The sequence below is a fragment of the Oncorhynchus tshawytscha genome, linkage group LG09 (genome assembly GCF_018296145.1).
Source record: "Oncorhynchus tshawytscha isolate Ot180627B linkage group LG09, Otsh_v2.0, whole genome shotgun sequence".
NCBI classification, from domain to species: domain Eukaryota; kingdom Metazoa; phylum Chordata; class Actinopteri; order Salmoniformes; family Salmonidae; genus Oncorhynchus; species Oncorhynchus tshawytscha.
In genome coordinates, this window is record NC_056437.1 from 80157565 (window position 1) to 80172560 (window position 14996).

A 14996-nucleotide genomic window follows, 5' to 3' on the forward strand; every position below is an offset into this window, starting at 1 on the left:
TACTCTTTCTAGGAAAACCATTACGAAGTGAGAGAGCATTTCCATCCAAGTGTGTTTGCCAGGGAAAGTTGGTGAAGTGTGTGTTAGTGAGTGTGAGTGTGGGTGTGGGTGTGTGTTCGTGCGCATGCACCTTTGAACGTCGGTGTGTGTGCATGTGCACGTGATAGGCAGAGCTCCTGTGTGAGCTCTTGTAAATTGAGTGTATTGCTGCATCTTACTTCCTGTTGGGAAACAGCATACTGTTTCTCCTTATTCTAATTAGAGACGTTGACAGAGAGGCTCAGACAAACAAACAGAGCACACAGGAGCCATCTGTGCCCCCAAGCACAGCTCTGATGGTGATTGAACCCAATGATCAAGTAACCCACAATGACAATGCAAACGCTTGGTAGGCAACAGACACATGCCCTGCAATCTGGGCCTCAACATGGCAGGAGTGTATGTGTGTGTGTGTGTGTGTGTGTGTGTGTGTGTGTGTGTGTGTGTGTGTGTGTGTGTGTGTGTGTGTGTGTGTGTGTGTGTGTGTGTGTGTGTGTGTGTGTGTGTGTGTGTGTGTGTGTGTGTGTGTGTGGCCCAGGTGGAATTCCCTGATAGAGAGACCATTAATGTGGGTCCGTCTCCCCTACTAAGCTGTGTGCTTTCAGTTGAGTAAAGCCTACCAGTCCTGGAAGTCCTGGCTCCTAGCAGCCCATCCTGTGCCAGGCTGAGGAGGGTTGGGGCTCTCCTGTCCTGACTCAGCCTAGTACACTACCACAGTCTACTGTATGTCTGGACAACAGTGATTCCGATGGAACGTGCTGTATTCTCTAGTTGACTTTATTGTACTGGAATGTTAGCTGCACCTCTGTTCCTGGAAATGGTGGTGTTGGTTACAGAGTTCAGGGCATCCCATAGTTACTGGTGTATGAATATTGTTGCTGGGTGAACACCTCTGCTAAAGTCCAATTATCTCCCTGATCGCTGCCTTACATCCCATTTAGAGATGTTTTGGATGTGAATAAAACTACAGCTGTGACCTTGCAGGAGAGATGTGTGTCTTCCTGATAACCTCCAGAATCTCACTGGGAGCTTATACTGTTCTCACATCTCCAGAGTTCCCACCGTCAAATCAGTCACAGAGCTGTGAGCTTCCTCCTCCAGACCTGCTTTTGCTTTTGAGGAAGAATGTTCTGTGAGTTATACTTCTGTGGCATTCAAATCAAATGTTTCTGATTCCACTTATATTCTGTAACTTTTACGGCTCCCTATACTTTCAGCACTCAATCTACCAAACACACGTACACAGATTCACACAAACAAACAAATGCATGCAGACATGCACTCCCACAACGACTTAAAGCACTTGCACTTTATTAAAAACCAAAAGTATATACAATTGAATCCATGCTTTCAGCAACAGAGGGTAGAGGACTTGGAAAACAACACAGAGAGTAACTTTAAAAACCTAGTAGATTCCGGAGAACAGATAGAATTCCTTCCTAGTGCTGAATTATACATTAGGGAGCGGAGCAGCGTAACTTTTGTACATGACTGGTTTCTGGGACAGAGAATCGCTTTCTCTCTGGACTGGCTGACTCTCACCCCAATGTAGAATATGGCTAAGTGGCAGGATATGAGTTTGTCTCACTCTGTGGACTGGATGTGCCATGAAGACCAGTGGCCAGACCAGATTGGCCATTTCTTGTTTTTACACTAACGATTGCGATTACGATGCATTTAGGGCCAGGAGTTATTTCCAGATCATGGGACCTGGCCAGAAAAAATCTGGGCCCTAGTTATAGTCACAACTAAGGCCCAGTCTTTTCTGGTCAGATCACACAGCCAGGAAAAACTCCTGGCACTCAACTTAATGTATACCAGAAATCTTGGAGAACATTTTACCTCCATCCCTGGGGATGGGGCCTTTTCCCCTACGTTTCCACCCACCATTCCAATATTATGGGCAGTGCTCCTCTTGAGTATTGCTCATACAGCATAGTGATTACAATAATACTGAATGTGTAAAGCCTTTCTTTCTTGTACACAACTAAATCTGTATGTATCAGTAATGAATACTGTACTGTATGAGGCTACAGAATATGCCTCCTGCTGTGCTACTGGTGTAAATGCTACCCCCCTGCAGTCTTACAGTCACATTCAGTGAGCCGTGCCTTAAGCGGAAAAGACAGAAGAGATAAGGCGCTGTATGTCAGACGTCTTGTAGTTGTTTGTGGCTGAGAAACACAGGTCAGATCTATCTCTCTCCCACACATACATCACCCACCCATTTACAACCCCACCTTCCTGTACATACTATCTGTGTCCCCCTGAGAGACACTCAATGTGACACACACACAACACACTCACTCGGTCCCTGGATCTCACCCAGAGCTGGAGAGAAATCAGTTCAGCCTGAGTGGGCACTCCATGTTCCGTGAGAGCACTTCTCTCTCTGCTGACGGATGGGAGAGAGAGAGAGAGCGAGAGAGAGAGAGAGAGAGAGAGATGGCTCAGTGACAGGGTGGGGACAGGTGAGGGACACCCAAACACCAGCCTCAGTGTCTGTGCTTACATTCCATTTTGGTCCCGTTCCAAGACTCCACTCAGTGGAAAAGGGTTGCAGGGACTCTGGCTTAAGTGCTCGATTTGTAGCTGTCGGAAGTACATTGTGTTTTCCCCTCAGTCCAGGTCAGGTCACAGAGGACCCAGATGTCTCTCTTTCCTCTATCTCTCTCTTTCAGGTCAGGGTCTCTCAAGAGGCTGAGTTACAGTACTGTGTACAGGGACATTTGTTGCATGGAACGTTTCTGTCCCTTTGGCCCTAGTCATTTCTCGTCGGGAAGTTACATTTAAGTTAAGCAGAAACCCTGGGAAGCTCCCTGGAAGGTCCAGTTCCCTCTCTCTCTCTCTCTCTCTCTCTCTCTCTGTCTGTCTGTCTGTCTGTCTGTCTGTCTGTCTGTCTGTCTGTCTGTCTGTCTGTCTGTCTGTCTGTCTGTCTGTCTGTCTGTCTGTCTGTCTGTCTGTCCGTCCGTCTGTCTGTCTGTCTGTCTGTCTGTCTGTCTCTCTCTGTCTGTCTGTCTGTCTGTCTGTCTGTCTGTCTGTCTGTCTGTCTGTCTGTCTGTCTGTCTCTCTCTCTCTCTCTCTCTCTAAGGAGTGTGGGCTCATATGATAAGCAGCACACATCACATTTGCTGATTCCCAGGAGAATACCATGTGACAAATGGTGCCATGACTGTACAAACAAAGTGGTATACTCTCTCCAGGGTAGCAGCAGCAGCCAGTCGTACACAGGCAGACACAGAAGGACTGGGGTGTCCAAGTGAGTGGGGGGGCTCTGGGCTGGCTGGCGGTTGGCAATGTGTAAGGCGTCCATCATCTGGACAAGGAGAGTCCCCCGGGTTGGCAGCGCTCTAATGAACCTCTGCCTGTGGCACTCCATCACCGTGACAATGCCCACTAATGACCCCCGTGTTGGGTGTGAGACATCACAGCCCCTCCCTCTCCATCACAGCCCTAGCGTCAATAGAACAGCCACTCTACCTCTAGAGCCATCTGTCACCCTCACTACAATGCCCGCCTGGGACTAACAGCCTTCAGACACCATACAACCATCCTAAATCTCTAACCACTTATGCTATATAGTATCAATCTGAGTTGGACAGAATGGTACTTAAAATATAGTCACCCGTGCCTCGAGTACCATTCTCCATAGTAGGCTAGTTATACCAATCATGTATATCATGTGTATAGAATATGTATTAATTTACAGACATAAGGTAAATATCTGAGGTTGAATTATAACCTGTATAGTTATAATATTGTATAATTATAATATCTTCTGCTCTCATGAAATGGCTACCATTGGCTGTGAATCATTATAGATCTCTTATTGCTTAACACATCTGCAACTTCAATCAAGCAGCCATCTCCCAGAGTGAGCTTTGATTTGAGGTGTGTGTGTGTGTGTGTGTGTGTGTGTGTGTGTGTGTGTGTGTGTGTGTGTGTGTGTGTGTGTGTGTGTAGCCCTTCTGACAGTTGTTGGAGTTGAACTCAATCGGCATCTTCCAGCTCTTCTTATGTCAACACTTCTAAGTGTGTTTAAATAGATGACAGGATGAGATACTGTAGTGCACTATGTAGTAATACGCTGTAGTGTAGTACACGCTGTAGTAATACGATGTAGTGTAGTACACGCTGTAGTAATACGATGTAGTGTAGTACACTATGTAGTAATACGCAATAGTGTGGTACACTGTAGTAATACGCTGTAGTGTAGTGCACGCTGTAGTAATACGCTGTAGTGTAGGACACTCTGTAGTAATACACTGTAGTGTAGTACACTCTGTTGTACACTGTGTTTTGTGGTACACTCTGTAGTAATACTCTGTAGTGTAGTACATTCTAATACTCTGTAGTGTAGTACACTCTGTATTGTAGTTAGTACACTCTAGTACACTCTGTACTGTAGTAGACTCTGTAGTACACTATGTACACTGTAGTACATTCTGTGGTACACTCTGTAGTACACTCTGTACTGTAGTATACTCTGTAGTACACACTGTACTGTAGTACATGCTGTACTGTAGTACACTGTACTGCCGTACACTCTGTAGTACACTCTGTACTGTAGTACAGGCTGTACTGTAGTACACTGTAGTACACTCTGTAGTGTAGTACATTCTAATACGCTGTAGTGTAGTACACTCTGTAGTACGTACTGTATTACACTCTTGTAGTAATTATTTGTAGTGTAGTACACTCTGTAGTGTAGTATACTCTATAGTGTAGTACAATATGTTGTACACTGTGTTTTGTAGTATACTCTGTAGTAATACTCTGTAGTGTAGTACATTCTAATACGCTGTAGTGTAGTACACTCTGTAATAATAATCTGTAGTGTAGTACACTCTGTACTGTAGTTAGTACACTCTGTACTGTAGTACACTCTGTAGTAAACTCTGTACTGTAGTACACTGTAGTACACTCTGTAGTGTAGTACACTCTAGTGTTGTACACTCTGTACAGTAGTACACTGTACTGGAGTACACACTGTCGTACACTATGTACAGTAGTACACTCTGTACTGTAGTACACTCTGTGGTACACTCTGTAGTACATTCTGTTGTGTAGTACACTGTGTTGTACACTCTACTGTAGTACACTCTAGTATACTCTGTACTGTAGTACACTCTGTAGTACACTATGTACACTGTAGTACATTCTGTGGTACACTCTGTAGTACACTCTGTACTGTAGTACACTGTGTATTACACTCTGTAGTACACTCTGAACTAGTGGCATTGTCATGTCAGTGAACAAAGCTGAGACAGGTTGGTTTATAGCATTTTATTTACAGTTAATGATAACATAGGAATGGAGTGAACCTAATATATCTTCTGAGAGCAGCTCTCCCCTCCTACTCTTACTGTAAGCCAAACTGATCCATATTCCTCTCCATATTCCTCTGTTTTATTCCCTCTCCTCATACACACAGGGATAAAGTGTGAGGTTGCTGTTCCAGGAATCAATCATTCCTTTAATTTCAGTCAGACTTATTACTGTTGGGAGCTCAGCAACTCAGCATCAAGTGCTGCTATGTGCTCTCTCTTCTCCCAGTTCCTCTCTGCTCTCTCATTTAGGGTTTAAATAATTATATAAGAATGATGTAGTAATCATCTCTAGTGCAGATATTGCTAACAGGCAGTTTTCCAGTCACCTCTGTGGAAAGTGTATAATAATATGAATGTGTAGTTGGTGGTTTGAAGGATGACAGGTCAACACCCAAAGGACCCAGTACATGACAGAATACAGTAGTGTAGCAGTCTCTCCATGATAAGCCTCTGCACTGCTTTGATATATGATTGATCTAGGATCTGGCATCACATCATCACACTCTCTCATCCACTGTCCCACAGCGAAGGGAATTGAAAATCAGTTATGCGCCAAATATGTGTGGAATAACTTTTAATAATTGAGTTTCATTTAAATGATGAACAGTTTTCTGGACTGCTACAGTAGGAGTAAAGTAACTATAACTCTCCTCTGTGTTCTTGTGTTGTAGACCCAACATGGACGAGGCAGAGAAGTACCAACAGAGAGTGCAGGCTATAGAGGTGAGTCTCTGTCACGGCCGTTAAAGGAAGAGGACCAAGGTGAAGCGTCGTTAGCGTACATTTTCTCTTTATTTGGAAAATGACACCAAACAAAATAATAAACACTACAAAAACAAACCGTGAAGCTAAAGGCTATGTGCCCTAAACAAAGTCAACTTCCCACAAAGACAGGTGGAAAAAGGGCTACCTAAGTATGGTTCTCAATCAGAGACAATGATAGACAGCTGTCCCTGATTGAGAACCCTACCCGGCCAAAACATAGAAATACAAATAATAGAGTATAGAATGCCCACCCCAACTCACCCTGACCAAACCAAAATAGAGACATAAACAGAATCTCTAAGGTCAGGGTGTGACAGTACCCCCCCCGAACCCCGGCCGCAAAACCTAAACCTATAGGGGAGGGTCTGGGTGGGCCGCGGAGGCACCCCGCTCCACCACTGGCTCACCCCACTTTGGTGGCACTTTGGTGGCACCTCCGACCCCGGACTGGGCACCCTCGTTGCGGGCCCCGGACTGGGCACCCTCGCTGTGTCCCCGTACTGGGCACCCTCGCTGCGGGCCCCGGACTGGAGGCCGTCTCTGGAGGCTTCATGCCATGACTCCTCACTGGAGGCTTCGTGCCATGGATCATCACTGGAGGCTTCGGGCCATGGATCATCACTGGAGGCTTCGGGCCATGGATCACCATTGGAGGCTTCGGGCCATGGATCATCCCTGGAGGCTTCGTGCCATGGATCATCATTGCAGGCTTCGTGCCATGGCTCATCACTGGAGGATTCGGGCCATGGATCATCATTGCAGGCTTCGTGCCATGGATCATCCCTGGAGGCTTCGGGCCATGGATCATCACTGGAGGCTTCGGGCCATGGATCACCATTGGAGGCTTCGGGCCATGGATCATCCCTGGAGGCTTCGTGCCATGGATCATCACTGCAGGCTTCGGGCCATGGATCACCATTGGAGGCTTCGGGCCATGGATCATCGCTGGAGGCCGCGTGCGTAGAGCTGGCACAGGACGCACCGGGCTGGAGAGACGCACTGTAGGCCTGGTGCGTGGAGCCGGCACAGGATATACTGGGCCGTGGAGATGCACCGGAGGTCTGGAGCGCAGAGCTGGCGCAACCTGTCCTGGCTGGATGCTCGCTTTAGGCCGGCAAGTGCGGGGCGCTGGCACAGGATGCACTGGGATGTGAAGGCGCACTGGAGGCATAGTGCGTAGAGCCGGCGCAGGATATACTGGGCCCACGGAGGTGGACTGGAGGTCTGGAGCGTAGAGCTGGCACAACGCATCCTGGCTGGATGCTCACCCTAGCCCGGCAACTGTGGGGCGCTGGAACAGGACGCGCTGGGCTGTGAAGGAGCACCGGAGACACAGTGCGCAGAGCCGCCGCAGGATATCCTGGGCCGAAGAGTCGCACCAGAGACCAGGAGCTCTGAGCCGGCACAATCCGTCCTGGCTGAATGCCCACTCTAGCACGGCAAATGCGGGGAGCTGGCACAGAGTGCACCGAGCTGTGGATGCGTACCAGCGACACAGTACGTGTAACCGCAAAGCATGGTGCCTCCTTAAAGCAAGTGCGGGGAGTTTGCTCTGGTCTGCAACCTGGCACCGCCAACCACCCCATGCCCCCCTGCCTCTCGTGTTTGCATCGAGGTCGCGAACCCCGGTGTCATCGTTGTTCTTCCCTCGCTGCCTCCGTCTGCTCCCATGGAAGGCGATCCATTCCAGCCTGGATCTCCTCCCACTTCCAGGATCCTTTACCGTCTAATTTATCCTCCCATGTCCAGGATGTCCTCCACTCACTTTTCTCCCGGGCCCAGGATCCCTGCTCCTCCTGGCCACGCTGCTTGGTCCTTTGGTGGTGGGATCTTCTGTTACGTCTATTGTTAGAAGGAGAACAAGGTGCAGCGTGGTAGGCGTACCTTTTACTTAATTTTCAAATGACACCAAAAAACAACAAAATACAAAAGAACGTAATGTTCTGCAGGCTCCACAGCAAATATGCAAAACAAAATCCCACAAACTAGGGTGGAAAACAGGCTGCCTAAGTATGATTCCCAATCAGAGACAACGATAGACAGCTTCCTCTGATTGGGAACCATACCCGGCCAACAAAGAAATAGAAAACTAGAATGCCCACCCAAATCACACCCTGACCTAACCAAATAGAGAAATAAAAAGGCTCTCTAAGGTCAGGGCGTGACAGCTCTCCCCCGGTCGGTCCATGTTTGAATAATTAAATTGGGTTGCATGGTGTTTGCTTCAGGGCCACTACTGACCTCATCAGCAGGGTTAAACACTACAGGGACCTTGAGCATAAAGAGACAGTAGAAATACACACACACACACACACACACACACACACACACACACACACACACACACACACACACACACACACACACACACACACACACACACACACACACACACACACACACACACACAATGCTCATGCCTTCCCTCCATGCTTTATCCTGTCTTTCTTTGATGCATTGGGGTCTAGCCAACTCCCACATGTTATGCCCCAACACAGTTCTTACTGAATTAGGTTAGACCAAAATCGTTAATTAAATTCTGATCTAAATTAGCCCTTCTGTTTAGCGTAATCTAATTGCAGTTGCTTTTGAAAGGAGGGATGTTGGGGAAACTATGAGAAGTCCAAAGGGATAGCAGTCTCAGGCCTGGATTGGTGCTTATGTATGGGAGTGAACCGCTCCTCCTAACAGAACGTGAATGTGCAGTATGTGTGATGTGTGTGTTACTGTCAGACTAGCTGATGAAGATGGAGTGCCGGCATGCCCATGTGCTCCTAGCCTTGCCTCCGCTTCATCTCTGTTTCTCTGCACTTTGACCTTAAAGAACCAGCTGTTCCACTGGTCAACAGCATATATGTCTATGGGGCTTGTCACTGTGATCTACTGTCACTGCTTTTCAGTTATACTGTAATAAGATATACAGGACTGTAGTTGTGCTGTTATCTTCTCCTTCACTAGCATCATTCAAATGACAACTATGACTATCTCAATAGAGCTTGGAAGCAGTGTGAGCTGTGGGACTATGTCTCTCTGGTGACACACGTCTGAGATGCTTAATAACAGGAAGTGCTCCTCATTAGGTTCAGAAACATAAGTATATCTCTACCTCCACTCAACCCTAAATCTCTCTATTTGTTGGTCTCTCTCTCTTCTTCTCCCATCACCAGGACAAGCGACGTAAGCAGCAGGACGACGAGAAAGCAAGGAGGGAGATGGAGGAGGAGTGGCTGACGCAGGCCCAGCGCAAGGTCTGTCTGGATCTATCTGTCTGTCCTTCCCTGTTGTCCTGTTGCAGGGAGCCACATGTCTGGCAGCTGGTTCACATGCCCAGGGTTGAGCCCTCCTGTGTGATGATAAACACAATTAGCACCATAACACCAGACAACATCCCCAACACCATGAGGTGTCCTGAGGCATTCTCTATTCCTCTGTATAACAGTCTTTTTCTCCCTCCTTCCTGTTCAACTCTCTTCTGCTCATCATCTTACCATGACCTCTGCTACCATGACCTCTGCTACCATGATCTCTGTAACAGAGAGAGAAATCACATGAAAGAGAGGAACTGAAATGATGAGGTGGTTGTAGAGAAATAGGGAGAGAGTGAGTCAGAGTGAGAGAGAGAGAGAGCTGTGCATTGTGTTGATCTTTGTCAGTAACTCTCTCCTCCACTGGGACCACCAGCACTGATCCCTGTTGGACCCCATTAACTCCTTCACGTCAGATCAGTGGTGGAGTGGCTAGAACCGCTCCATCAACACATATGACTCAGGCAGCCGCCCACACAAACAGTCTACTCTACATTACTGGGTTTGCCTGAGGATGTGTGCTGTGCTGGCGGCACCAGCCTTACACATGGCAGAGGAAAGAGAGTTGTCCTTCTTCTTCCTCAGTGTGAAGTGTGAGAACAGTCTCGTGTTCCCAGTCAGCCCAGCAGTTAGAGCATCTCTGTATGCACAGCTCACTTCCCCTCCTGTCTTACATTTCTTTTCTGACTGAGCACAGTAAGAGACTGGTCCACATGGAGCGGTCACATACGTTCCATCCAAAAGGTTGTCTTGGCCAATAGTTGTGAACAAGGCCCACTTAGTGTCACCACCACTCCAATATAATGTTGTGTCATTGTCACCACCGTCTGTCTGTTGTTTTTGCTTAGCTTGCTATCACACTCCCCACATTGTCGTATGACTAATTGATGAGGCTTGGAGCCAGGTAGGACTATGTTCACCCCTCGGCTTGGTGTTGTCATACCTGAGTTAGAATGAAAGGAGGACCCCTCCTTTACTGCACCTCTGGGCTCTGGAAGGTTTCTGCTTCAAAGGTTGAAAGGGAACTAACTGAGTCGCAGCCAATGTAGGTTGGTCCATTTACAAACACTCTAAATAAACATGGTCAGTTTTATTATTGTCAGTCTCAATCAGACCCCTTGTGACCAAGCCTACACCCGGGTTTGAGGACGTGTGGCTCTCTGAGCCCTGCCTGTGAGGGATCCTGAGTTGGGGGCAGTTTCTCCCTCACAGACAACACCAGGCTCTTGGCCTCACTCATCCTGCTGGAGATCCAAAATGGCAACCAGAGCTCTGTGCCTAGGGTCTGTTTGTTTTGGTTACTGCATACTGGATAACCGTTTTAGTATTCATAGAGACAGAAGGCTTTTGTTTTTGTTAGCTTCTTTTGCTATGGGGATTTTGAGAGAATAGGCTTGTTTTGAACTGATGAGCTGGCAGGTGGGGAAGCTGCATGCTGTGAGAGATGGCTCAGAGCATAGGCCGTTTCATGCATATGCTAACTGCACAGGACATAACAGACCCTAGTCATAGTCACCAACCTTCTTTCTCTCTCTCTCCATCCCTCTCTCTCTCTCTCCAAATCTCTCCTCACAGCGGAAGTCCTTGAGGGACCAGTGGCTGAGCGAGAACCCCCAGCCTGTCCCTGGGCGCAGCGCTGAGAACTACACAGAGGAGTGAGACACCCACGGCACACACACACACAATCTATCACTCCCCATTCCTGTTGGCTGAGGGAGTTGATATGCTCAGATGTTTTTATATCTCTTACATAAAGCACTTGATACTGACCCTCCCCTGAACTGTAGTCATGCCTCTGCATGTATGTATTGTATTTGTGAATGGCTTTGTATGTTAATGTGTTGGGTTCATGGGTCATGGGGTGTTACGGTCATCATTGTGTGAATGTGTGTGTATTAGGTTGCCAACTGAAGAGGATATAGTGGAGGTCATTGAATCCACAAGCTACACAGTCACCAATGCCCAGAACCACAGCCAGGCAAGTGGAGAAAGCAGAGACATTCCGAGAACCTGAGTTTCAATATGATTTTTAATATACTCAATCAACTAAAATACCTCTGTGCCATATTAAATATCTTAGCAGATTTTCCCCATTATACACTGAACAAAATTATTAACGCAATATGGAAAGTAAGCATTTCTCCTTTTCCAAGATAATCCATCCACCTGACAGTTCTGGCATATCAAAAAGCTGATTAAACAGCATGATCATTACACAGGTGCACCTTGTGCAGGGGACAAGAAAAGGCCACTAAATTGTGCAATTTTGCCACACAATGCCACAAGTTTTGAGAAAGCATGCAATTGGCATGCTGACTGCAGGAATGTCCACCAGCGCTGTTACCTTAAGCCGGATTCAACATCGTTTTAGAGAATTTGGCAGTACATCCAACAGGCCTCAAAAATGCAGACGGAACCACGCCAGTCCAGGACCTCCACATCCGGCTTCTTCACCTGCGGGACCATCTGAGGAGGGGGACGGGGGTGCTGAGGAGTTTTTATGTCTGTAATAAAACCTTTTGTGAGGAAAAACTCATTCAGATTTTTTTATTTAACTAGGCAAGTCAGTTAAGAACACATTCTTATTTTCAATTGCCGGCCTAGGAACAGTGGGTTAACTGGTCTAGGAACAGTGGGTTAACTGCCTGTTCAGGGGCAGAATGACACATTTGTATCTTGTCAGCTTGGTGATGTGAACTTGCAACCTTTCGGTTACTAGTCCAACGCTCTAACCACTAGCCCACCCCACCCCACCCCACCCCACCCCAGTGGATGAACCTGGCTCCAACGTGGGTGTGCCTATGCCCTCCCAGGCCCATGCATGGCGGCGCCACTGCCCAGTCATGTGAAATCCATCGATTAGAGCTTAATTTATTTATTTCAATTGACAGATTTCCTTCTATGAACTGTAACTCAGTAAAAACGTTGAAATTGTTGCATGTTGCATTTATATTTATGTCCGGTATACTTTTTTACCCCAATGGTCTGTTTTACTCAATAGTCTCAATGTTTTTACATCAATAACAGCTGATTCAGTTTGGAACTGTGTAACGATATTTCACAACTACAGCAGATGAAGATCTTTTCCCTCACTAAGCCTTTGATCCTACAGATTGATGTTCAGCAGAAACCACTTCTCTATAGTAAAGTATCCCGTTGTTCATGCAGTTATGACCTTTTCAACAGATTGGTTTTTGCCTCCCTTTGGAAATCAAACCACAGTACATTGCAAAGTGCCGATCCCCTGTTTTAAAGTAGGAGTGTATGTATGCTACCCAATGGAAAACTGACTCTGACATTTAGTGATGTTATAGCCCTACACATTGGGGGAGCCCTAAAGGGTGTCTGGTTATTGACTGACAGGACTTTGACCCCATACCAACTGTGAACTCTACAGGGGAACATACACCGAGTGTACAAAACATTAGGAACACCTTCCTAATATTGAGTTGCACCTCCTTTTCCCCTCAGAACAGCCTCAATTCATCGGGGCATGGACTACAAGGTGTTGAAAGCATTGCACCAGTAGCAGTGCGTGGGTAAAATCACTGGGGAAGCCAAGCCATAAAAAAGTGACAATTGCGTTGTTTGCTCTATAACCTGTTAGTTCATATGCCTTGCCACTGTGATATATAGGCCTAAGGCAGAGACAATAAGAAGATACAGTGGCAGAATAATTAAACCACACCTTTGTATCATCACAAAACCGGAGAGCAAGATCTGTCCGGTGAAGTCCACACAGCATATTGAATGTAACAAACAGTTACATGACCTACAGCATGGACTACTAAACAACGGTTGGTTTAGAACCACGTAGAGTTACCACAAGTCACAAAGAAAACAGGAGCTGCCTCCACTATTCCGGCACCATTTCAACTTCAACATTTCAACATCATCACATCACCTCTGCTTGGTCTAATACAGTGACAACTAAAATATACCCAAAACTATTTAGTCCAATCAACATACGCCAAATATGATGTGGCTGTCCATGTGAGTGAGCTTTGATGTGAGATGTGTGTGTGGGTGTCTGTGCACAAAAGTGGAAAAAACATGTTGACTCACCCTACCTGTAGAGAATGTCATCCTGCTCTCTTTCCTGTTGACGAAACGGTCTATGACTCGGTCATACAGTACACACTTGTATTTTTTGTTGCCTTAGGCTACCTGACTAAAATGCTTCCCTTCATGGGCAACGATTAGCTAGTTAACATTAGCCTTCTACATCTAGAACTTCCATCCTCTCAGTCCAGGGGCACAATGTATGAATTTATGGTTGGATCAGAATCTCCGTTATAATCATTGTCCAGCATGGAGAATTAAGTAAAACCACAAGTCCAAATCCTTATCTCCATCCATGGCTAATTTAGGAAAGGTGACATCAATAAGGGATCATAACTTTTACCTGGATTCACCTAGTCAGTCTATGTCATGGAAAAAGCAGGTGTGTTTGGCACACTCAGTGTATATAATATACTGGCCATTACTTGAACTTTTACATTCAGGTTCATGTATGGTCCATATTTAGCTCACACTAACACTTGGTAAGGAAGTTCAGTGTGTATTCATCTCTAACACTCTAACACGAAGCTGAGCCCAGCGCCACACTGCTCTAATGGTTACTGTGACATATTTATGGCAGTGCGCAGGGCCTGAGAGACATAAGGGATGAAGAGGAAAGTGTTTGGGGGAGACAGTGACTGTAGGACCGATTGGACCAGGGGTTCCACTTAAAATGGTCTCCTCTGTTTCCCCATAGGCTGACATTGAAGAGGGTGGGATACAAGGTAAGCTTCACCTGCATGGTCATTTAGCTCTAGGCCTGGATATCTCATTTGTTCTCACTTTCTCTTAGACCATCCTGCATGTGACTGTTCTTTCATCTCTTTCTGACTGACACTAATGTAATCAGGGTGACAGAATGAAGCCACAGCTGTGATTGTTTTATAATTGCTATGATATAACTCAAATGCATGATTGTCGCGCAGCACATTAGCATTTGTATATGGAAAGTACAATGGTTTTGTATTAGCTGTATCTTTATCTTTTAGACATAATCAGAGCTGCTGGGGGTCAGCTCCCTGGGCCAGTAATGGAGAGGGTTCTCCATGAGAATGGACTGGAAGGTCGATCAGGTACTGTTTGGGGAGGATTCCACCACATAAATGTGATAGTGCTCATCATCCTCCACACCATTGTTTTGTGACGGGCCCAGCCACAGTGAAGATCTATACATACCTTCGCTATGAGGGAAACCATATTTCTCTCCATATTTTTCTCTATATCTGTTCCTGTGGCTGGGTTTTGCCTCCAGGGTACAGCTTAACGATGTGGCTGGCTGGGTTGAAGGGCTGGAGCAGAATGCAGGCGATAGTTATATTTAGCCCACTTTGTTTCTCTTGGTACATTTCTTATGCATGCTGGGGGCTATGGAGAGTGGAAAGGGTACTGGGTTGTGCACTGTGAGCCTGCACAGTGACCTTGTGTTGTTTACTCATGTTGTGCAGGCTGACATTAGCAAAGAGGGCTCTGACATATGCCACAAAAATGTGCCTCC

The 14996-nt window shown here is 46.6% G+C and overlaps 1 protein-coding gene across 1 annotated transcript in view; it reads left to right on the plus strand.

Moving 5' to 3' along the window:
* LOC112214435 (paralemmin-1) overlaps window positions 1–14996 on the plus strand; it is a 35280-nt gene that overhangs the window by 18268 nt on the left and 2016 nt on the right. Inside the window, exons 2-7 of the mRNA XM_024373162.2 lie at window positions 6041–6092; window positions 9302–9382; window positions 11015–11094; window positions 11339–11417; window positions 14199–14226; window positions 14491–14574. Of these exons, the coding sequence (XP_024228930.1) occupies window positions 6048–6092; window positions 9302–9382; window positions 11015–11094; window positions 11339–11417; window positions 14199–14226; window positions 14491–14574 (397 nt within the window). The 5' untranslated portion in view covers window positions 6041–6047. The remainder of the gene's footprint in view (window positions 1–6040; window positions 6093–9301; window positions 9383–11014; window positions 11095–11338; window positions 11418–14198; window positions 14227–14490; window positions 14575–14996) is intronic.